The sequence below is a fragment of the Bubalus kerabau genome, chromosome 7 (assembly GCF_029407905.1).
Source record: "Bubalus kerabau isolate K-KA32 ecotype Philippines breed swamp buffalo chromosome 7, PCC_UOA_SB_1v2, whole genome shotgun sequence".
NCBI classification, from domain to species: Eukaryota; Metazoa; Chordata; class Mammalia; order Artiodactyla; family Bovidae; genus Bubalus; species Bubalus kerabau.
This window is the reverse complement of record NC_073630.1, coordinates 8,397,909-8,421,134: the sequence shown is the minus strand read 5'-3', so window position 1 is coordinate 8,421,134 and position 23,226 is coordinate 8,397,909. Positions and strand designations below refer to the sequence as shown.

Here is a 23,226-nt window from a genome sequence, read left to right as displayed (position 1 = left end):
GCTTTGAATTTCAGGTAAAATATATTTTGTAACTAAATTCTCAGTGATTTCTTACACTACACCTTTGTTAAAGTACTTCCTCACTCAAAGCAGAGTGTACAGGATATTTTGTGGCTCTAATAATTATCTTATTGTCTGATTAAAACATAAAATTTGGTTATGTACTGCTCAATCTTGTATGTGTATTTAAATTCCCATAAGATATGTATGCATTTGCAACAGACCATCCAGGAAACTAGTCAAAAACATTATTTATAAAGAAAGTGATATACACAAGAAATGTAGAAATATGATATTAATTTAATATTTAAATAAACTTTTATAGATTTGTCTCTGATTATTTACTATACATAATGCTTATCTCAAATTCAGTGACTTTGGTCCCCCTTCCCAAAATATAATTTCCTTATTTTTCTGACTAACTTGCTCACTGACTATCCATATGCACCATTGTATGTATGTACATACATTATAAACCATTCCTTTAAAGGAGTACTTACTGTGAGACTTAGAAGATGGCATTCTTCTCTAGATATGCATAAACTCAGACTCAGAATGGTATTGTCTAAGCGTGATGTGAGTGACGTCCAGTAAGTGGAGAGAGAAAGAGAAGTTGAGAGACGGAGGTTTAATCTCAGCTCCATCACGTGTAAGCCTTAGGAAAGCCATCTTAGTTCTTCAGTTGTAGTACCCTTACCTGAGATTTTTAATTCCAACCTACCCATTTTTAGAAGGGCATTGTTACACTCCAGTCTGTAGCACATACCTGCAGAATTCCTTTTATTCCTCATGACTTTCTCTGTCTCTCAGGATCTGCAGTTGAAACAAGCCACATGCCCTTGGCAGAGTCCACATGGTTAGGGGTGATTTCCGTAACTCAGAACACTGAGCAATAGCTTTGCTCAGTATAAAGCCAGTTGGCTCAACTCAAATACTTAGTCTAATAATACCCTAATCAACTAAATTCGTCTGCCCCAATTTCATATTTTATAGCCAGAACAGAAAGGATACAACTTAATATCCTAAATATCATAATTTGAGTCTGGGAACAACACCAACTTGTCACTCTCAGAACCCAGCGGAAGGCGGAACTGGGGACGACGTGAAGTCACGCAGCAGCTGAAAGGGCACAAGGAGTGGATTCCACATGCAAGGAGCTGGAGAGGCCGAAGTGATGCTGAACAGTGGGTGCTCGACGCTGCTTTACTGTATGTTACCTTCTTGAGTAAGCGGTGTATTTGCTAGGTAGAAGGTGAGCTGTAAGCAGTTATATAGGTAAATGAGAGTACCAGAAAGTAACATCAGAAGATTTCCCTATATCTGAACAGTAAAACTAGACTTAGGCAGTCAAAAGTAAGTGATTGGTTAATTTTCCCAAAATTTAATTTTTCAGAATTTCTAATGACTAAAGGCAATATTCCATAAAAGACTCATTTTTCCAATTTAAATAGGTTTTAGAATCAATTCAATGTGATTTTGTTTCCCATACTTTTATGTTCCTACTTAGCATAGGAACTATACAGTTTGATTTCATAAAAGTTAATTTCAGACCTTATTTTGTTCATCAAATACAGTTTCAGCTCTCCAGATGCTAATACTTTAGCAAGGAAACACAAAATCAAGTTGGAGGTCAATGCACTTCCCTTTTTATGAGTTGCATTATCAAATATTAAAGAACGAACAAAGGACATACTGTTTCAACAACTAAATCCCAATAATGGTGGTGTATTCTTTCAGATTTCAGCAGTTATACTTACATCCATGGTATCAAAGTCCCAGGAATATTTTTAAGGAATCTCCTTTGTTTCAAGTTGTGCATCACCAGCTGCCATGGGTCAGCGAGAACCATACAAAGGAGGGTCTTGAATTATGTCTACAACGCCAGGCTTTAATCAGCTGTACATATTGGTGATGATGAATTTTGTATGTTAGGTGTAAAGAACAAATTTTTCCCTAAGTACAGCGTCTAATACAAGCCCTCTGTGTCATATGAAGGCTAGGTAAGACTGGGAAAGGCAGGACAGATTCATGATCACAGACGCACAGTATTTTCAGACAGGATAAAATATGTGAAATCTTACCATAGGTCCTTTATTAGAAACACATCTAAAATGTACATATACTTAAGGAATAGTCTGTAGTAGAAGAGTGGGAGGAAAAGGTAGGCCAGGCAAACATCATATAAAAGATGTCAGGTGAAATTTACTTTAAGGAAAAGACCATTCATTATTTTTCTCCAAGAAGACAAAATTTTAAAATGAGGTATCCACTACAAGCTGGAATTCCTTTCGTTTTTATATGATTTTACAAAGGCAAATGCATTATTAAGTAATTAATTCCTAGTAAGTCTATAATGACTTGCTAGGAACTGTGATATTCTAATATTAACTCCTTCACACTAATTTAGATCATCGAGTTTCATTGGTCTCATCTCCTTTCTCAATGTTCAGCATATGAGTAGTACCTAAAATCTTAGTTTCCTTCTGCTGAGTCACATGCCAAGGTGGCATAAAAACTTCCTCTACTTGCTTAAATGCTTACAGGGTTAGAAAACTATATCAAATGTTTAGGAAGCCTGCTGTGAAATAAATATAAACATTTTTATATATGCTGTTTTCCAGTACTATGTTACGCATTCTTTAAAGAGAGAATGTGAACTTGGACACAGGATTAGCAGCACCATTCTGGTATAAGATCCTCTTTGCATTCTGTGCCAGTCCATGGGCCTAGGAAATCTAGACTATTCTAACATGGCCCAGACTGAAGGCTCTGGTGTTAATTTTTTTCCTGTCATATAACAAATTAACTACCAGCAGTGATAACAATATTGAGCCCAAAGTAGTTAACACTACGGAAGTTCCAAAGAACTAGAGCCTCAGCTAATTAAATGACTTCTGACAGATCAAAGGTAAATGAATGTATCATTTCTAAATCAACTACTTGGAGAATCATGATAAGTATGATGATGATAATTTTTTTGTATCAGGGAAACCTCACAAGATTGAAACACCACCATAATAATAAAACACCACTTTTAAAAGAAGGAACGTGCAAAATATTAGACATAACTTTAATCATCTTTAAATTATATTTGTGAATATCAGGATATTTATGCTCAGAGATAATATTATAAATCAAGTTTTTTTCATTATTAGTAATGTTTCTTTTCACATGGTGTTTACGTTTGACCAAAAGTGAGATGAGAGTTAAAGATGGTGTTCACTCTGTGGCCCTGAAACCAACTTGGCTTAACTATAGAGATTTTCCAGATCTAGAAATGCTTAGAAATAAAACTGCAAAACAGGAGTCTGGGAGTAATGACAATTATATTTTCTTCTTTCATCAAAAACAACTTTAAATGTTCATTTCGATTTTACTGTAGAACTGTCCTATTGAAAATACAATGCTGATTCCAGCTGTGGTAGTGATTATATAGATTACAGATTTATAATAAAATAAAAATGGTTCTAAAGTTCTACTGTATTCACAAATACTGCATTTATATATGTACAGGCAAGTAAATCTCATTATTAATGACAAAATTTTAGGGTTTTAAATAGGCACATTTCCTCCTACCTGTCCATCTCCATATATTTACAACCCCAAGACAAGTTTTCACAAGTAACATTTAAGTTTGTGAAGGAAAAAGTTAGTATTTCCAGTACCTAGCCTCTCTCCCTCCCTTCCAGCTTTGAGAGAGTAGCAGCCCATAAAACTGAATGCACAAACTACTGTTAAAAGAGTTTTTGTGATTCATATCCACACCTGTTGGCTGCAACAAGTCTGAAGAATTTTGAACAAAGTACTGTATTTGCACATACAATATAAGCATCTCGTAAGAGTGATTCTATGCATACACACACCAATAAAACATATAAAAATGTTTCTTAAAAGTAGTATTTTAACTATTTTGTGTAACTCCCAAAACAAATCACCAATGAATACTTTTATGCTGCAAATATGATTAACAAACTGTTTTGTATCACCAAAGACAACCCCCAGTAAAAAAGGCAAGGAAAAAAAAGAAAACAGAAGCCAGTGATTGTAAAACAAGAAAAAAAATTCTAGATATACAAATATGTTAAATGTTACTATACAAAGATAGTAACTATAAAAGTATATCTGAACCTACCCGTATTACTAAATACTTTTGACCATCAGTCTTGACCTCAGGGTAAGAGTTTGACCTCTTCCCACAAGCATATGGGAGCCGTAACCTTCTGCAGCCTAAGAGGAAGATTCTTTAAAGTGAGTACCTGCACTCCAGCATGCCTGATCTTTTCCTCTATGACTGTCTTATTTCTGTTCTTAATTTCTCAAACTAAATGAATTCTTATCTCTTTGTTATTGCTAAGTGATTTTAAAGTTCTAAGACACAAACTCTAAGATATCTGAAATGTTTTATAAATAATCATCTTTCAGATAAAAGGTGATGGCACGGAAATGATCTTTTAAGGGTCTGTTTTGGTTTCAGTGCTTTGAAAAGAAAGGATGGTGTACCAGCAGGTCTCTGCACGCCATTTTCTGAAGTCTTTTTTGACTGCAAACCTTGGGCCAGATCACATCCAGCACTTCAATCGTCATCAGTCCTCTCCACAGCATGTTGATAACATGGTTTCCAGGGTAACTTCCTCAGCAGCCCTGTAAATTGTGAGTCATCGAGATGATACACAGTTGGTCTGGCTTCAAGTTTCACACAATTGGGCTATGAAGCATCCCATACAGAGAAGGCAGCACCCAAAGGAATGAGCAGAACATGTTTAAATAATACCATCTACTAAATTTTACAGCTGTCCTTTTATATTCAAACAAGATTAAGCACAGTTATGTTAAAATGAAAATACTTTAGATCTAAAAATATACTACTGAAACAAATGACATAGCAAGAAACAAGACCAAAATCTATTTGTGTAAAATATAGTCTATAATTTCAGAACCAATGCTTCATATAGCCATACTCAGACATCTTCTAAATTATAATCCAGGGATTTATATTTTTAAAAATTATCTCTGGTGAATTTCAAATTTAGTATTTTTCACAGAGTTTAAATATCTATAATGAATCGTTGTTTCTTTTTAGAACTGGAACTGAGCATAAATATAATTCTAAAACAAGATTCCTGATTTCAGAGAATTTTGTCTTCAGATAACCTTTCTCCACAAATGATTAGAATTAAATAACTTCCTTAAACTTATACTTTCTCTCTTTTGAATGGGCTCCAAATAGAAAAGTTCTTGAATTGGGATTCATTTTAAGTTTTTGCTGGTTGGGATTCTTCTATGCTACTTTAACATATTATTACATTTTATCATATCTTCTCCCAAGACAAGCTGTTCATTGTATGTTGTTTTCAAGTACTGAACTGAAATATAACCTAAAGGAAGAAATTATGCTTCTTGCTTCAACTTCTCTTAAACATTGGCGATCATGTCGTCATAACAACTGCCAGGGTTGTGTTTTTTATTCTGGATTCCTAATTATAAAGGATTGAGAGTAATTCAAAAGTGTTTCAGAATCACCTACTGCCAAGATTCTGGAAAATGTCTCTTGAGAAACAGGATGTAGATGCTTTGAGGACTGCTGCATCTGCACGGACAGGCCCTGTGCTCTCCGATGCAACGACAGGTAAAGGGCCAGGTCAGCCCCTGATGCACCTGCCGTCCTGCTGCTCCATCAGTCAGCAGGTACTGAAAGCCCATTTGGTTTCCACAGTTAGTCATCTGTTGTTAATTTCTAAAGGTAGCTAGTAGAAACTCAGGAGAATCACCTGGACAAATTTAAGTGTTATGGCCACTTCTGTGTTGATATAAGTATTCTAGACCGTGAATGCCGGCAACTGAATGATGAGGAAATGTTTCCTGAGGATTGTCTAAAATAAGGAAAATTTCAGTAGATGTTTTAGTTCTTAAACACCTTTTTAAACTCATCTGTTGTAAGGAGCTATGAAGGACCATCAACTTTTGGCCTGTTTCACAAACAGTGAGTTTTATACTGTTACTACACTTGAGACTTTGGAAACTCTTACCTCTCATCCTTATCTGTAATGATATCTTGGACATCTTAATTCCTTTCTGGTTAAATTAGTAATAACCAATTGTGATAACCAGCATGTACAAACACACACACATAAAGATAAAAATAAAATTAAAAAGCCTGATAAAGAGTATGTTAATAAACTTCACTACAGAGAGATTGGCCAAGAAGAAGATGACATGGCTCCTTTTCCATTTTTATATGACTTAACAAAAATAGTATTTAGGAAGGTTATAAAGTTATTTTTTTTCCATTTTTACTATTTCTTAATAAAAGTAGTGTTTTTTTGTCTTTTTTTGCATATGTATGTACAGACTCTAAAGGTAGGCAAATAAGAACTGTGAGACCAGTGAGTGAGTTTTGGCTACTTCTGCTACACTAATCAGGTGAGAGAAACCTGGGTTTCCTATCAGGAGCCCTTCTGAATGGCTTAATTCCTTTGCAGCTGCCATTAGCTGTCAGCCTCCCCATGGATATTGTCCATGTGCACTTTGAGGTAGTCATTCCTTGTAAACTTCTTATGGCAAAACTGGCATTCTGCCAGCGGACGATTGGGATTATGAGTCATCTTGTGTCGGATCAGCATTTTCTTCAGGCTAAAAGCCAAATCACAAACCTAGAAAAGACCCAAAGATACCACTCATATTATATTAAAAAAAAATCTGAAAATACACAAATTCATCACTTACACAGGTAGCGGTGTAAGAATCCACCTGGTAAAGAATCTCTTTACCAGGTAAAGAATTTGCCTGTCAAGCAGGAGATATGGGTTTGATTCCTGAGTTGAGAAGATCCCCTGGAGAAGGAAATGGCAACCCACTTCAGTACTCTTGCCTGGGAAATCCCAGAGACAGAGGAGCCCAGTGGGTTAGGCTTAGTCGGACACGACTTAGCTACTGAACAACAATATCACTCTTACACAATATACATTATGCAAACTCCTATTATCAATATGTGCTGACAGGCATAACAACAAGAAAGTGCTCTTGAAATAAATGGAATTTAACACGCAAGGTCAGAAGTAAAGACAATTACAGCTCCAAGAGGTGTTTGCATTTATTATGTGTCTTCTGTGTACCAAAATGCCTCCTTTCCCCACCTACTATATTTAAACATCTCTAGAGAAACAACTCCCTGGAAACAGTATTTTTCTTTTCATAATGGAGTGTATTAATGATTTCATATTAAACCTCTTATTAAACAAAATGTCTTATGGGCTAGAGGGCATCTATCTAGAACTTGGCATAAGAAGCACAAGATGTGTCTCACTAGTGATTAATTAGGACCCATCTGTGAAGTAAAAGATTAACACTGCTTTAACCATCCTGACATACTCAGGATTCCAGTAAAAATACTTCATTTAATATGTTTGCTTCATGTAATCTCTGCCACATTGTCACTTAGCTCAACAGAAATTAAATAGCTGAATAATTGAAAATATTAAATTATCCCAGAAGATGTAAGCCATAATTACACAAAAGTAACAATGAAATGGAAATCTTTTATAGTACCAAGTTTTCACTAAAAGTTTGGTGCTATTCACAAAAACTCCACTTACTTGAATTCTTCAAAAGCACATGCACTGTAAAATAAGGCACACTTAAATAATGTGAAAATTCCATGAAAAACACAATGAATACACTGGGAGAGGTAAAGGCCCGCAAAATACTGGAATGAAAGCTGAGATTCTGAATGAGGTGAAGCTTGTGAAAATACAAAAGCAAATAAAAATATTCACCTCTCTCTTCATGGGAGAAGGGGGATTTTATGTTGATAGCAACAAGAAATTCAGAAGGGCAAGCCCCCAGGGTGGTAAGGAGAGAGAGTAATCCAACAAGGTATTTTGCATTATACAGAAGTAGCAGCCTAGGATGATCTAAAGGAAGTAAGTTTTAGTCTGCTGTGGGTTGAATGCTTGTGTCCCCTCAAAACTCCAAAGTTAAAGCCCTAATCCTCAAGGTGATGATTACGGAAGTGCAGGAACTGGGCGATCCTGAGGTTCAGATGAGCTCACGAGGATGGAGTCCTGTGATGGGATTCACACCCTCACAAAATCAGGAAGAGATACAGATTCTCTTCTCTGTCTCTCTGCCTGCACACGCCAAGGAAGGCCGTGTGAGGACACAATCAGGAAGAAAGCCCCTCACTAAACCTACAACTACCCTGGCACCCTGACCTCAGGCCCACGAAGGCAGAGGATCTGCGTATGTTCTATTCACTCATATATCCTAAGGGGCAGACAGTGCCTACAGACTAAGCACTAAGTATTCGTTGAATTAACTCACAGAGTTTCAATCTGATTCTAACGCTTACTAAGGAAATTTTGATGAACAAGTTATGCCTTTTAACTTCAGTTCTGTCAGCTATAAAATGATCACAATGAACATTACCTCCCAGAATTAAGGTTAAATGAGGTAACCTATGCAAATAGATGCTATATTGCAGACACTCAATAAACGTTAGTGCCTGTTTTCTTCTCTTTCATCTTCTCTGTCAAGAAGAATCATCAGCAGGTTGGAAAGAAGAAACCACAGCGGTCACCATGTGTGATAACAGAACACAGCTACTATCAAGAGTAGCAGTTCCCTGTAATATACAGATGATTTTAAGGCAAATAGAATAATTTTCCAGAACAAACACAATGCTTCCAATCAAGCTTAGGAAAGGACATTTCTTCTTGTGAAAAAAGTGTTACAGCCATAATTTAAAACAGAGTACATACCTTTAAACAGTCTCTGAGAAACAAAGCTGGGTAGTTTCATGTAGTAAAAATCAGGGGATAAAAAGGAAAAACTCAAGAATATGAAAGTGCATAAAATACAAGGACAGATGATATAATACTTAAGTTATGATAAGTGATATAAAATACTGAGTACCCTTTAAGACTGAAATTAGGGTAAAAAGGAAAACACAAACTCATGTGATTTTCAAGGAATGCACTGATTAACTAACACACAGACATATGCCCAAACATGATTTTAAAACAGGGAATAGAATATGCACAATTACAGAAAATGATGCTGATGGGAGTGTAATGGTACTGAGACGCCCTTACCCCAAAGCATCTTGGACAAACAGAGATTATCAGTATTTTCACAAGCCTTAAAAGAACCAGGAGTGCTATCTGTATGAAGAGCTTTTAGTTCAAGATGTACAAATAACATGTTCATCACAGAATTATTCACAGAAGTGGAGTATTACAAATGACTTACTTGCCCAAAGTTTAAGAGTATATTCATTTTTTATATAGCCAGATGAAGAAATACTTCTCAGCTGGTTAAAAAAAATCATACTTCAAAAAATACTTAGAGGCAAGGGAAAATGTAAAGGCAAGAAAACAGAATAATAGTAATGTACAATTTAATTTATAATACTGAAATAAAGATCATAACTATATATAAATAAGTACTGGAGGAAAATATCAAGAGACTGACATTAATATTAGTTGACATCAGTTGAGAAATTTGATCATTTTATTTCTATCTTTATTCCCTTCCGTATTTCCTAATTTTTCTGAAACAGAAAGGGAAACTTTTATAATTAGAAAGCAAATACTACTTTGGAATGGAAAAAGTACACTTGGTTGATTGAAGGGTGCACATCCTCATGTTCCATCCGTGCCTCAAGCCCACTCCCACCAGAATTCTGCCTTAGTAAGTCCTTTTCAACTCTCTAAACTACTTTGATAAATCACCGACAACCTCCGCATGGCAGTAGGGACTCCTGAAACCTCATTTGGTGTGAAGTTCCAGCATCACATGGCATGCCTGGCCCTTTCCTTCTGCCTTTTAGTTTCTGTAAGGTCCGATTCTCCTTGTTTTCCTTTTGTGTTTCTGGCCATTTCCCCCTCATCACAGTGTCTGTTCCTTAGCCCACGTCTCCATTCACTGTTTTCTCCCCTGGTTATCTTCATCATAGTCATGCTTTTTGTGACTGTTTATATGGAGCTCACTTGCCAATACCTATCTCTGACTCAGTCTTCTCTCCTGATCTGTACAGTGGAGGATTTAAATGCTTGTTGAATAAGACACTTCAAATTTACTAAGTCTTACACAGAACTGGAATCTAAAAAGTACAACAAACTAATGACTCTAACAAAAAGCAGCAGACTCACAGAGAGAGGACATACCAGTGGTTAACAGTGGAGAGCGAGGAGGAGGCTGGGGCAATCCAGGGGCAGGGGATTAACAGGTACAAACTACTAGGTATATATTAAGCTACAAGATTTACAACACAGAAAGTACAGCAAATATATTATAATAACTGTAAATGAAATATAACCTTTAAAATTGTGAATCACTGTATTGTATACCTGTAACTTATCAACTGTAATTTAAAAAAAAGACTGTCTCCCAAATCTAATTCTCTTAAAAAAAAAAAAAAAAAAGTGCCACCTGTCTGACATCTGCTGGAGATCTGGCTCAGCCTCGATCTGCTTCTCCCTGGTTCCCACCTCACTGAGTCACCACCACGTCTTCCCCATACACGTTTCTAGAAGACATGTAATTGTCTCCATCTCTGCTGCCACAGCCTGAGCACAAATTATTATCTGCTGAAACCAGTGCTTCTCCAGCCAAAAGAAAAGATTTCAGCAGGCACCACTTATCTGTACTTGTCAATAAAATATACCAAGTGTACTAAGCTGTAAGTTATACTATTAAAGACAAACTTTTAAAAGCATGTGAAAAAGATGAAGCCAAGTTTTGTGCTAATAATTATGACTTCATACTTTCATTAGGCAAAATCTAAGATATGATATAGTATATTTAGACTCAAAGTCATCTTTAACAAAAGTGTAGACAAATAAGTGTCTCTTCTGGATAATTTCAATTTTTGGTTTACTTTTCTCCAGATATGATGGTGTCATTTTTTAATCTAAATTTACTGCTAACTAGTCATTTTAACTCTGCTGTTTTCTTTTTGTTACTCTGTGCTTATATTATTAATATCATTTTCAATCTGTGGTTTCTGTATAGGACTCTTCTATACTCTATTTTAAAACAGATAACATTATCCACATCTCTACTTCATGGGCACACATAAATCACAACGCTGACAATGCACAGAAACGAACAAGTGACAGCCTGCGTCACTGTGGACCTGCTGCTCTTACATCAGAGCGCGCGCATCACCTGAGACTACCTGGGCACCAGGGCACCAAGCCCTCTGTTCAGTGATACAAAGCTTAATTCTGTCCCCACTTTTATCATATATGATGGGCAGGGATTAAAGCTGTAACGTTTCCTTCCTGCTGCCCCAAGGATGTCTCCTAGCCTCCAGGGATATGCAGCGCCTCACTCTGGAAACCAAAGTGTAGATTATTACAACAGCCAATGTCATTGGTTCTCAAACAGTGGTACAATTTTCCCTCCTCTCAGGAAAGTGTTCGGAATTAGGGGGGATGTGTAACCGTCCTCAAGAATGGGGGTTACTGCCTGCATATTGTATAGGGGCAGAGAGGCAAATTCCCTGTGACTTGTGGACAATTTCACACTGTCAGAAGTACCCAGGTTATAAACACTACCTGGATCCTTCTGCATGCACCCTTATCCCCTATTGTCCTAGCTCCACACAGCAGCTGGAGGAGTTTCAAAAGGACAAATATCATATTGCTACCTACAAATTGTTCCCCGGATCCTTCCTTACTTTGATGGAAACTCACTAAACTCTAGCCCAACTGCTCAGCTTTAGTGTGGGCTGGTGGCGACACCACACCTTCCAACCTCAGGACTTTCTCACTCCTCTTTTCTAGCTGCCTCCCACGTGTCCCTCAGGGTCTGTCTGCCAGGAGAAGTCTTCCGCCAAACGCTCTCATAGTAGCCTTTACGGTTTCTTGGTAACACTTACCTCGAGTGTAATCAATTAATTGTGTGCTTTCTAATGTCTCTCCTTACTAGTCTAAAGAACAGGAGGGCAAGAGTAGTCACCCCACTAATATTTATTAAAAGAAAAGAAAGGAGGAGGAAGTTAGATGATTGATACAATCCCTATGAGCCATATAAGTAACTTAAAGGCTATGGAATAATTCTGGAAAAACCAAAAAAGGTATCTTTAGAGATTATTTTCAAGTAAATGAAACTCTAAACTGTCTTATAAGTCTAAATGAACAACTGGGATCAAAAATAAGAAAGAATTAAAATGTGTTCCCTATTTTCTCTCCCCCTGGCTCCTTACTCTAAACCTGATGTCCAAAGGAACAACAGATACCAAATTCTTCAATGGTTCCCTGTTGAAATTAGATTCAAAACAAATTCCTTGCTGTGGCTAAAAGGGTCCCAGTCTGCTCTCCAACTGTACTGGTCCCTCTCTCTCTCACCAAGCTCTAGCTCCACCTGCTTTCTTACTTCCCCTAACTCCCCTTCCTTTTTCCACTATCAGGCTCTGTTCTGTTCCCTGAGCCTAGAATGCTCCTTCCCCCATGGCTGAGATTCCATCTTTTAGGTTACTCAGAGAATTCTTCCCTAACTACTCCTTCATAGCACCCTCCTTTCCCCCTTGCCCAGTCTTTATCATAAAACGCAATCAGACATTTATTTAGGTTGATTTAAGGCTATACTCCACAAGAACGTGATTTCCATGAGAGCAGAGGACACAGCATCTTGTTCACTGTTTTACTTCAGTATCTGGCACAGGGACTAGGTTTAAGCACTAACAGCTGCTTTCACCGTGTGCCAGGAACCACCCTTAGCAATTTCTAAACATCAGCTTGTTCAGTTCTCAAACCCTTTTAGATAGATACCAGTACTATTATCCCCAATTTACAGAAGGAAACTGACACACACTTCAGTTTCAAGCAGGCTGCTCAAGGTCATAGAACTAGGAAGTGGTTTCTAGGATTTAAATCCAGACAATCTGGGTTCAGCGTCTATACCACCTCCCACAGGCCAGCTATTATTAAAGGCGCTCACTTCAAACAGATATGTGAGCCCCCTGTACTTTCTTCCATTTGCCTGGCTGACTCCATTTTTTCAGAAATGAAAATGTCTTTGAGAAAAAAAAAAAGATTCTCAGACAGCTCATCTCACCAGTGTGCTGTGAAGGATACAAAGAGGAAGCCCACCGATACAGTCACCACGGGAGAGTTATGGCATCGGCAAGCCGGAGGAACAGAAAGGAAGCTGAGCAGGATGCTGAGTCACTGATGATGGCTCAGAATTAAGGGTCCTGGAAGCTCCAACAGGACACGGGACAGGAACGATCCAACAGGTTGTTGAAGGAGGGCCAAGACAGAAGATTAAATGTCAGCAGAGCAGTGATGTCATGGCTGTGAAACTGACTGCTGCTGCTGCTGCTAAGTCGCTACCTACATGTTAAAAGCTATGTTTTCATGAACTTAAATGCAGTCATTAAGAGGCTTCAAACTGATGCTCTGTATAAATCGGTCAAACATAAGGATGATTATAGTCTTTTAAAAATATGGGGGAGCAGAAAGGACTTCCAACAGAGATGCCTCCTTTTCTGTCTTTCCACCTGAGATATAACCCTTCAACCTATGCCACCTTAGTATTAATTCATAGGCCCAAAAATGGGGAAAAATTTTTATTCTTTCTCTAGGCTGAAGGTAAAGTGATTTTGTCTTAAAAGTGAAACAACATATTTAACAGAGAGTCCTTGGATACAGTGTTAGAATTCTATACAGACATTTTCAGTTACCAAGTACTTACCACACAGAGGTAAGTGTCTACTACTTCAGTAAGGAGCACAGTGACAAAGACCACTCTCTCCTGCCCTTGTGGAGTCCAGGGTGCCACGGAGAAATGCTTGCAATGCCATGAACTTAATGTCAAGAAAGACACAGAGGAGGGTGCGGTGAACTCTGCCCAGATGCACAGGGGTTACAGTGTCCTAAGGTGGGGAGTGACATTGCAGGGAGAGGGAAGAAGACACACACAGGTACAGAGGAGCAGGGAGCAAGGCTCAGGTGGGGAAGTGAAAACCATTCCCTCAGGCTGAGGCTGTGAGGCTGCCAGAGGGGTAGCCTGAGAGAAGGAAGTCAGAAGGCTGGAGCTGAACCCCAGAGACCTTGGCAATCAGAAGACTGGAAGGATGTAAGTGGTGGGAACTGAAGAAGAGACAGACGCTAAGGTATAATTTAGTCAGCAAGCTACAGGGTACACAACTGGGGTCACGGAGAGCAAGTATTATTCCTCTCCAAGTCAGAAATGATTTGGACACTAAGAGAGTGGTCATGAATTCATTTGTTCATTCCTTGAAAATACTCTCTGAAGGCTTCTTACATGCTAGGCATTGTTCTAGGGCTGGAAATACAGCAGTAAACAAAGAAGAGAAACACTGTTGTCGAGGATCTTATAACAGATGATAAATGATTTTAAAATCGTGTACTATTTCAGGGGAATGTGAGTACAGTGAAGACGACGACTATGGGGTGAGGGTTAAGAGACTAATGGGAGTGAGAGAGACAGAAGCCTGAGCTGAGAACGGAAAGCAGCGCAGGGACAGGCCATGGAGATACCTGAGGAGGGCGCTCCGGGCTGTGGAAACAGCAGGTGCCAAGACCGGTTCACAGGGCGCACTCAGTACATCTGCAAGAATGGCAAGGAAGCCAGGCAGCGGAGCGAGTGGAGGTGGTGCTGAGGGCAGAGAGGCTGGGGCAGCAGCGTGGGGTGCTCATCACGTGGTAATCCAGACTCCGGCAAGACCGTGGCTTTCACTCTAAAGTGAGTCTGAGCAAACGAGGCTCACATAAAGCATACACAATCTACAAGCATATATGAAACCTGACTCAGGTGCTGGAAAGATCCCTGTGGGTGGCCAGTTGAGGACACTTGGTCAGGAGCAAAGACAGAAGCAGAGAGACCAATTAAGAAGCCGCTGTCCTGAGCTGAGCTCACTGTGCTGTGCAGCAGGCTCCCACCAGCTAGCTGCTTTACACATGGTCGTGTATATGCGTCAATGCTAAGCTTCAATTCATCCCCTAACCTGCTCTGTGATGACCTAGAGGGGTGGGATGGGTGTGGTGAGAGGGAGGGGATATATGTATACTTACAGCTGATTCACATTGTTGTACAGCAGAAAATAATACAACGTGGTAAACCAATTATGCTCCTACTAAAAAATAAAAACAGCTATTGCACTATTACAGGAAACTAGGCTGGTAGCTGGGGAAGTGTGAGAACTGTTCACTCTTTATTTATTTACAGAGTCAATCAGATTTGCTACTGCACTGGATGCAGGGAGTGAGAAAGAAAAAAGTGACGGTCGCAGTGGAAATTTAGAGAGGGTGACAGGTTTGAGAAGCACAGAGAAGCAAAGAGGGTCAGGAACCACTGGGCTGAGAGGCAGCTGCCCGGATCTGATCCCTGGAATCCTGACTTGGCCAGTTATGAGCAGTGAATGACAGGCAAGCCACCCAATCCCTGGGAGCCTCAACTGCTTCCTAGAAAGGAGCTTCCCAGGTGGCATTAGTGGTAAGAACCCACCTGCCAATGCAGTAGACATAAAGAGATGTGGGTTCGATCCCTGGGTTGAAAAGATCCCCTGGAGGAGCGCATGGCAACCTACTCCAGTATTCTTGCCTGGGAAATCCCATGGACACAGGAACCTGGCGAGCTACAGTCCCATGGGGTTGCAAAGAGTTGGATACAGCATTTCTGGACTGTACTGAACTCACAGAGAATACATAAAAACTGTGGATCACTGTGCCTTTCCTACTACAAAATCTCAACTAGATGATGCTACTGATTATAGCTCGGGAAAAAGCGATGAGACATGAGGCTCAGACCTTTGGTTTGGGCTATTTGGAGATGGAATTCTCAGAGAGAGTTGGGCAGTTGAAGGAAACATGTTCAGAGAGAGGAGACATGCTGTATAGGCAATTCACAGTATTTGCCTAGAGTCCGAAAGAGAGATCGAGGCAGGAGAAAGAAGAATTTGGCAGTCATGTGCCGTATGTGTAGTAGTAAAGACATGTAAATTTCAGTGGGTACCGCATGTGGGGGAGCTGCACTGCATGCAGTGACTGGCCCTAAGGGGTTAGGGGAGTTTGATGAGTGCAGTGGCATACTGAAGCACGACTGTGCTATCTCCAGAACTGAGATAGATGCACATCAGTTTATTCTTCACAGTTTTACTCAGTGCCACACAAGTGCCACTCAAATGTCATACACATATACATACGCATGTATATATACATACACACATGTATATAGAATAAATATGCACATATAGACATACACATGGCAGTGGGACCAGAAGCAGAAAAGGACATTCTAGGCATAAGGAATGGTGTATGCAAGCTACTTGCAACCAGAGACACAGATACGAAACAATACTGCTGCTTCAGGAAACTATAAGTCACTGCAAAGAAGCTGCAGAGTATTGACACATAAGGGATTATTAAGATACAAAATAGTAAGAAATGACAAAGACCAGAGTAATTTTTCAGTCAAGTAGGAAGGTGGATTTTACCTTTCACGTTGTGAGAAGTCATCACAGAGAAGCAAGATTGAGTTTATATTGAGGAAGTCACACTGTGATATTAATACCAAACCCAAAGAAAGACAAGGGATTGATTACAAGTGCGTGTTAGTTGCTCAGTCATGTCTGATTCTTGGCTCGTCAGGCTCCTCTGTCCGTGGAATTCTTCAGGCAAGAATACTGGAGTGGGTAGCCATTCCCTTCTCCAGGGGACCTTCCTGACTCACAGATTGAACACTGGTCTCTTGCACTGCAGACAGATTCTTTACCATGTGAGACACCAGGAAAGCCCATTGATTATAAGAGAACACTATGAACTGCATGCCAACAAACTAGATAACCTAGTCAGCATGGACAAATTCCTAGAAATACACAAATACTAAAACTGACTCAACAAGAAATAGAAAAATTCAGGATACCTGTAACAGGTAAAAAGACCAAATCAAAAATCCTCTCAACAAAGAAAAGTCTAGAACCCAGTAGTTTCACTGATGTATTCTACCAAGCATTTAAAGAAAAATGAACACCAATTCTCTCACACTCTTCCAAAAAATAGAAGAGGAGGAACACTTGCTACTCACTCTATGAGGTCAGCATGACCTTGATATCACTGCCAAAGATATTACAATGAAAGAAAACTATGAGAATATATGAAAAAATCTTCAAATGAACAATCAGAAAACAAGATGAAACAAACAAAAAAACCCTAACAAGCTGAATCCAAAATCATAGTAAGAGCGTTATGAGCCATGACAAGGGGCTTCCCAGGCAGCTCAGTGGTAAAGAATCTGCCTGCCAATGCAAGAGACACAGGTTCAATCCCTGGGTTGGGAAGATCCCCTGGAGGAGGATATGGCAACCCACTGCAGTATTCTGCTGTGGAGAATTCCATGGACAGAGGAGCCTAGTGGGCTACAGTCCATGGGATCACAAAGAGTCAGACATGACTGAGCACGCACACACACAAAGCCACGGCAAAGCAGTGTTTATCTCAGGCCTGTAATGGTAGTTCAACATAAAAAAAAGGGGGGAAAAATCAAACAATGTAAAATACCACATTAACAGGACAAAACGAAAAGAAAATGATGTCAAGTGATTCAGAAAAGCATTCGACAAGATTCAAAATCCTGTTTTGATAAAAATATTCAGGAAACTAGAACTTCTTCAACATAATAAAGGGAACTTATTTTTAAGTGCATAATTAACATCATATTCAATAGTAAAAGACTGAAAAAATGGAAAACAATGGATCTCTACTGCACACCATACACACAAAGTTAACTTGATATGGATTTACATTATCTAAACCTTAGAGGTAAAATTAGAAAACTCTTAGAAAAAAACATAAAGGTAAATCTTTATGACCTTGAGTTTGGCAGTATATTCTCAAATAGGACCAAAAATGCATAGTGACAAAGAGAAAAAAATGGATAAATTAAACATCAAAACTGAAAAGTTTTACGTATCAAAGAACAAAGAAAGTGAAAAGAGGACATATATTTAATAAAATTAAAGAAAATATTTGCAATCATATCTGATAAGGGTGTAATATCTAGTTTCTCGCACTCAACAACAAAGAGACAAGCAACATAATTTTAAAATGGGCAAAGGACTTGAACAGACATTTTTCCAAAGAACATAAACAAAAAAACAAGTACACACATTTGCTGAAAGGATATTCAACATCATTAATCCTTTGGGAAATGTAAATCACCACAATGATACACCAGTTCACATCTACTAAGATGAATATAATTTTATAAAAGAGAAAATATTAAGTGTTGACAAGAATGATGAGCAATGGGAATCCTCATGTATTCCTGGTGGGAATATAAAATGGTGCAACTACTGTGAAAAGGAGTATGGCAGTTTCTCAAAAACCCAAACCCAGAATCACCATATGCACACAGAAATTCCACTTCTTGGTACATAACCAAAATCACTGAAAACGGGTACTTAAAACATGTATAAACACCTTTGTTTCTGCAGTATGCACAATAGCCAGAAAGTAAAAACAACCCAAACATTCATCAGCTGACACAGGTAAACAAATTGTGACATATACATACAATGGAATATCATTCAGCCATACAAGGTAATATGCTAAATAAACTACAATGTAGATTATCCTTGAGAACATTGTGCTCAGTGAGAGAAGTCAGTCATAAAAGGTCACATATTATATGATTCACTTATAGTAAAAATACAAAATATAGGTAGATATATAGAGAAGAGCAGACTGGTGCTTGCCAGGGTCTGGGGAGAGTGAGGGAATTGTATGGAACTTTATTTAGAGATGGTAAAATGTTTTCGAACAAAGGGGATGGCTGCACATTACTGTCAAAGTACTAAGTGCCACTAAATGGTGCACTTTAAAATAGTTAATTTTATGTGAATTTCATTTTGATTTAAAAAAAAATCATCTTGGTGGCGCTGGAGAACACATACATTGAAGGCTGGATGCAATAAGAAATAGTGAGGGTCTAGGCTATGCACTGCTATTGGGAACCAAAACAGAGGAGGTAATGGATTTGAGAACTATTAATACTTAGGAAGGAGCTGGCTGGCAGTGGGGTGAGAAAAGATGACTTCTATGTGGAATAAGTAGGTTAAGAGGACAAGACTGAACAGCCAGCCAGTTCCCTGAGCAGGCTGAATTTCAGGGAAGTTTTGGAGGCATTAAACTTGCATCTTTCCTCAGTAAACCAGTCTGGACTGCAGATAAGGCCCAGAGAGATGAACATCTGATAGACATAAATGGGATAGAAGTAGATGGAAAACATCATGCTTGTAGGATAATTTTTTTTTTTTAAATAACACCATGGTCCAGTAAATAGTGGACTAAGGAAGTAGTCTATGAAGAAGATATTCAGCATAAATAAAAGTCAGGTAGTGTGATGGTAGAAAGACGTCATTATACAGTTAATATTTCATTTCTTGTATCACTTGTGTAGTTGTGTAACTAAATGATCCAAATAAGTTTTGTTTTTATGAAAATGATTCCAGTGAAAGCACCAATGGATTGAATGCTCAATCCATTAAGTTGTTAAACTGACTGTACCCCCTGTTCAGGATAGAGCTCCCCATGTGTGCATTTCATTTTCTACCAATAGTCCTCTCCTTAACAGAAGTTCACTGTTGATAAATGTATTTTAGGTGAGCAGTCCCCTGGGAGTACACTGCTGCCTTAACCTTACCACCATAGTTTCATGGAAAGACAAGGAAAGCAGCATATGTCTGTGATTTCTATTTATACAGACTGCTTACCCCACCCTTTACTCTGCAAAGTATGCCAAGGGGATGAGTCCTTCAGTTTCCCTTGACACTGAAAGATAACTGTTAACTGGGCAACATCACACATCACAATTTCAAAGTTTCTTTTTACACTGCTGCTGCTGCTGCTAAGTCACTTCAGTCGTGTCCGACTCTGTGCAACCCCATAGACGGCAGCCCACCAGGCTCCCCTGTCCCTGGGATTCTCCAGGCAAGAACACTGGAGGGGGTTGCCATGTCCTTCTCCAATGCGTGAAAGTGAAAAGGGAAAGTGAAGTCGCTCAGTCGTGTCCTACTCCTAGCGACCCCATGGACTGCAGCCCGCCAGGCTCCTCCATCCATGGGATTTTCCAGGCAAGAGTGCTGTAGTGGGGTGCCATTGCCTTCTCTGCTTTTTACACTAAACTACAGCAATTCTCTGTTTTTGCTATTTTTGTGTTAGAAGTAAGTGTTTTCCCTAATGCCAGTGTCAACTTTCTGTCCACTGTCAATCTTACAGAAGAAAATGGTGACACTCTTCATCAATAAACCATTTTTCTCTAAATTAATCAATGATCCAATTCATTTTACAGACAAGGGTAGTATTTCTGTCCTTTCATTAATAATGTGAACAACTATGTTGATAATTTCATTTCACTTCAAATGTCATAAGCAGAAAATCTAAACAATCAGCAGCGGCACTTTTTAAAGCAGTTTATACTTATTTTCGGAGAAGGCAATGGCACCCCACTCCAGTCCTCTTGCCTGGAAAATACCATGGACGGAGGAGCCTGGTAGGCTGCAGTCCATGGGGTCGCTAAGAGTTGGACACGACTGAGCGACTTCACTTTCACTTTTCACTTTCACGCATTGGAGAAGGAAATGGCAACCCACTCCGGTGTTCTTGCCTGAAGAATCCCAGGGATGGGGGAGCCTGGTGGGCTGCCGTCTATGGGGTCGCACAGAGTCGGACACGACTGAAGCGACTTAGCAGCAGCAGCATACTTGTTTTAGAGATTCATTGTTTGGCTTTAACAAAATAAATAAAAATATCTATAACCAGTTAAATCTCTGGTTAACTATAATTAATCTGTCAAAAGACTTGGCCAGACACACGAAACCTGTCTTAGTCATCATACATTTATACCTTGGAATAACAACTCAACTGCATTAAAACAGGGTACAAGTATGTCTTAAAGAAAATCAAAGTTCATGCACTGCCAGAAAACTAGGGTAAAAAAACATGCTACAACGTGGCTACACAGATTATGCAATCAAAAGGAATAAAGAGCACAAGACATTAATAGACAGACTAGCACTGTAAAGTGTGTGCACACACACACACACACATACACACTCACACGTGCACAAAAGCATGCATGGATACATCCCCACGAATGTATCTCCTGTCTCTGGAGGTTACAGGAGGACCACAGGAAGCAGGGAGGCACACTCACGTCGCACTGGAAAGGCTTCTCCCCGGTGTGTGTCCTCGTGTGCTCGTCCAGGCCGCGCTTCTGGCTGAAGGCCTTGCCGCACTCTGAGCATTTGTATGGCTTCTCCTGCAGTCAGGGAAGAGGCCAGGAATGCGAGTGAGTGCAGCGTCATCCTCAGGAAGGGGTACACAGGAGCGCATTTTAGCTAGTTCTGCAGGGTGCGGCAGCACATTCAGAGGTGCCGTGAATTCTTATAAATTTTCGGGGGAAAACAGGAGTACGCAAAACCTGTTGGGCAGCCTTAAGACTACCAGGTGGCTCACAGCTCCAGCATCAGAGTCACTATCTTTCTTTCCATGCAGTCCTGACTGTCCAAAGGGAGATTCTGCAGGATTGCTATGACCTAACCACTTGCTAGACTGAACTCTGAGGTTTTCTTTTCATCTTGGAGAGCCTGCTAAAAGGGCATCATTGAACAAAACAGTTTGGGACCCCTGGCTTACATGCTGCAAACTGTTCACTGTCTCAAAGGGACTCCTGGAAATGAAAGGCCACACCAAAGTTTAACAAGTTTTGAGGGTAAGTTTAAGACCTTAGAACTTGTCTGTGACTTTAAGTATTTTCATTTTTATTGTCCAATATTTTTTTCCTAGGAAAGATGTTCTTTTAAAAAATCTAAATTACTTTTAAAAGTGAGGCATTATTTATAGCTGACATAGACTCTTAAGGAAAAGAGTGTCTCCACAGAACAAGGGAAAAAATACCCAAATTCCTTAGCCATCTTTGATACCAGAAACTTAAGTCATCATCTTTTAAGCTTGAAATAAACTGCAAAATAAATTATTCATATTGCTTCACTAAAACAGCTGGTCAGTTACTAAACAGAGCATTGATAAAAAGATTTCTTTAAAGTAAAACTGCAATAAGATTTTTTTTCAAATATAGCTTAAAAATATTGCTATAGATGCTTTTTGAATTGAGGTAGTATGTATATAGTTTTAAATTTCATGTTTCTATGTATATTTTCTCCTTAGTATTTAAAAGACTATTGTGAAAATATTCAGACCTACAAAACAGTATGTAAATAATCACATATGTATACCCACCAGCTAGCTTAAGAAATGGAATATTTTTGTGAACACATGTACCTTCTATTTATTCATTCTTAATGAGTATAGTATTACATTCAATGGCAACACCACAATTTGCTTATGTACATTCTGCTGAGATGGATATTTAAGTTTTCCCCAATTTTTCATTCTTATAAATAATGTTATTCTGAACATTCTTACAAGTGTATACTTGAACACGGATGCTGCTGCTGCTAAGTTGCTTCAGTCATGTCCGACTCTGTGCGATCCCACAGACGGCAGCCCACCAGGCTCCCCCGTCCCTGAGATTCTCCAGGCAAGAACACTGGAGCGGGTTGCCATTTCCTTCTCCAATGCATGAAAGTGAAAAGTGAAAGTGAAGTCGCTCAGTCGTGTCCGACCCTCAGCCACCCCATGGACTGCAGCCCACCAGGCTCCTCCGTCCATGGGATTTTCCAGGCAAGAGTACTGGAGTGGGCTGCCATTGCCTTCTCCGTGAACACAGATGAGCAATCATAATTTCCTACAGTATGTATATCTAGAGGTGGGATTGCACCTTCAGCATTCCCAGAAAACGGAATGGCCAAGTAGCTCTACAAAGCGAATAACCATGTTAGGGAATTCTCTGGTGGTTCGGTGGTTAAGGCTTTGTGCTCCCAGCACGGGCGCAGAGGTTTTGATCCCCGGTCAGGGAATTAAGATCCCACGTGTGGCAACGATGAGCCTGCTCATGGCAACAAAGATTCCATGTGCCACAAGTAAGACCCGGAGCAGCCAAATAAACACGTATTTTTAAAGAAAGATGCATCATTTTAAAAACAACTTTACACTTCAATATCTAGTATATTCTTAGAATTCTATTGCTGTAGTTAACAAAAATTTTGAAACTCATGTACACAATGAGTACATATAAATTTAAAACTATGACACTCGTGGAAAATAGGACCTTTTATCATTTTAAAGTGACCTTCTTTAT

General features: G+C 39.2%; 1 protein-coding gene across 5 annotated transcripts in view; it reads right to left on the bottom strand.

Moving 5' to 3' along the window:
* Positions 1 to 3,307: 3,307 nt before the first annotated feature.
* PRDM5 (PR/SET domain 5) overlaps positions 3,308 to 23,226 on the bottom strand; it is a 357,820-nt gene continuing 337,901 nt past the window's right edge. For all 5 annotated transcript variants that reach the window (XM_055587588.1, XM_055587589.1, XM_055587587.1 and 2 more), the window contains 2 exons: positions 21,181 to 21,285; positions 3,308 to 6,650 (listed from right to left, as the gene is read on the bottom strand). In XM_055587588.1, coding sequence (XP_055443563.1) covers positions 6,486 to 6,650; positions 21,181 to 21,285 — 270 coding nt within the window. In that variant the 3' untranslated portion in view covers positions 3,308 to 6,485. The remainder of the gene's footprint in view (positions 6,651 to 21,180; positions 21,286 to 23,226) is intronic.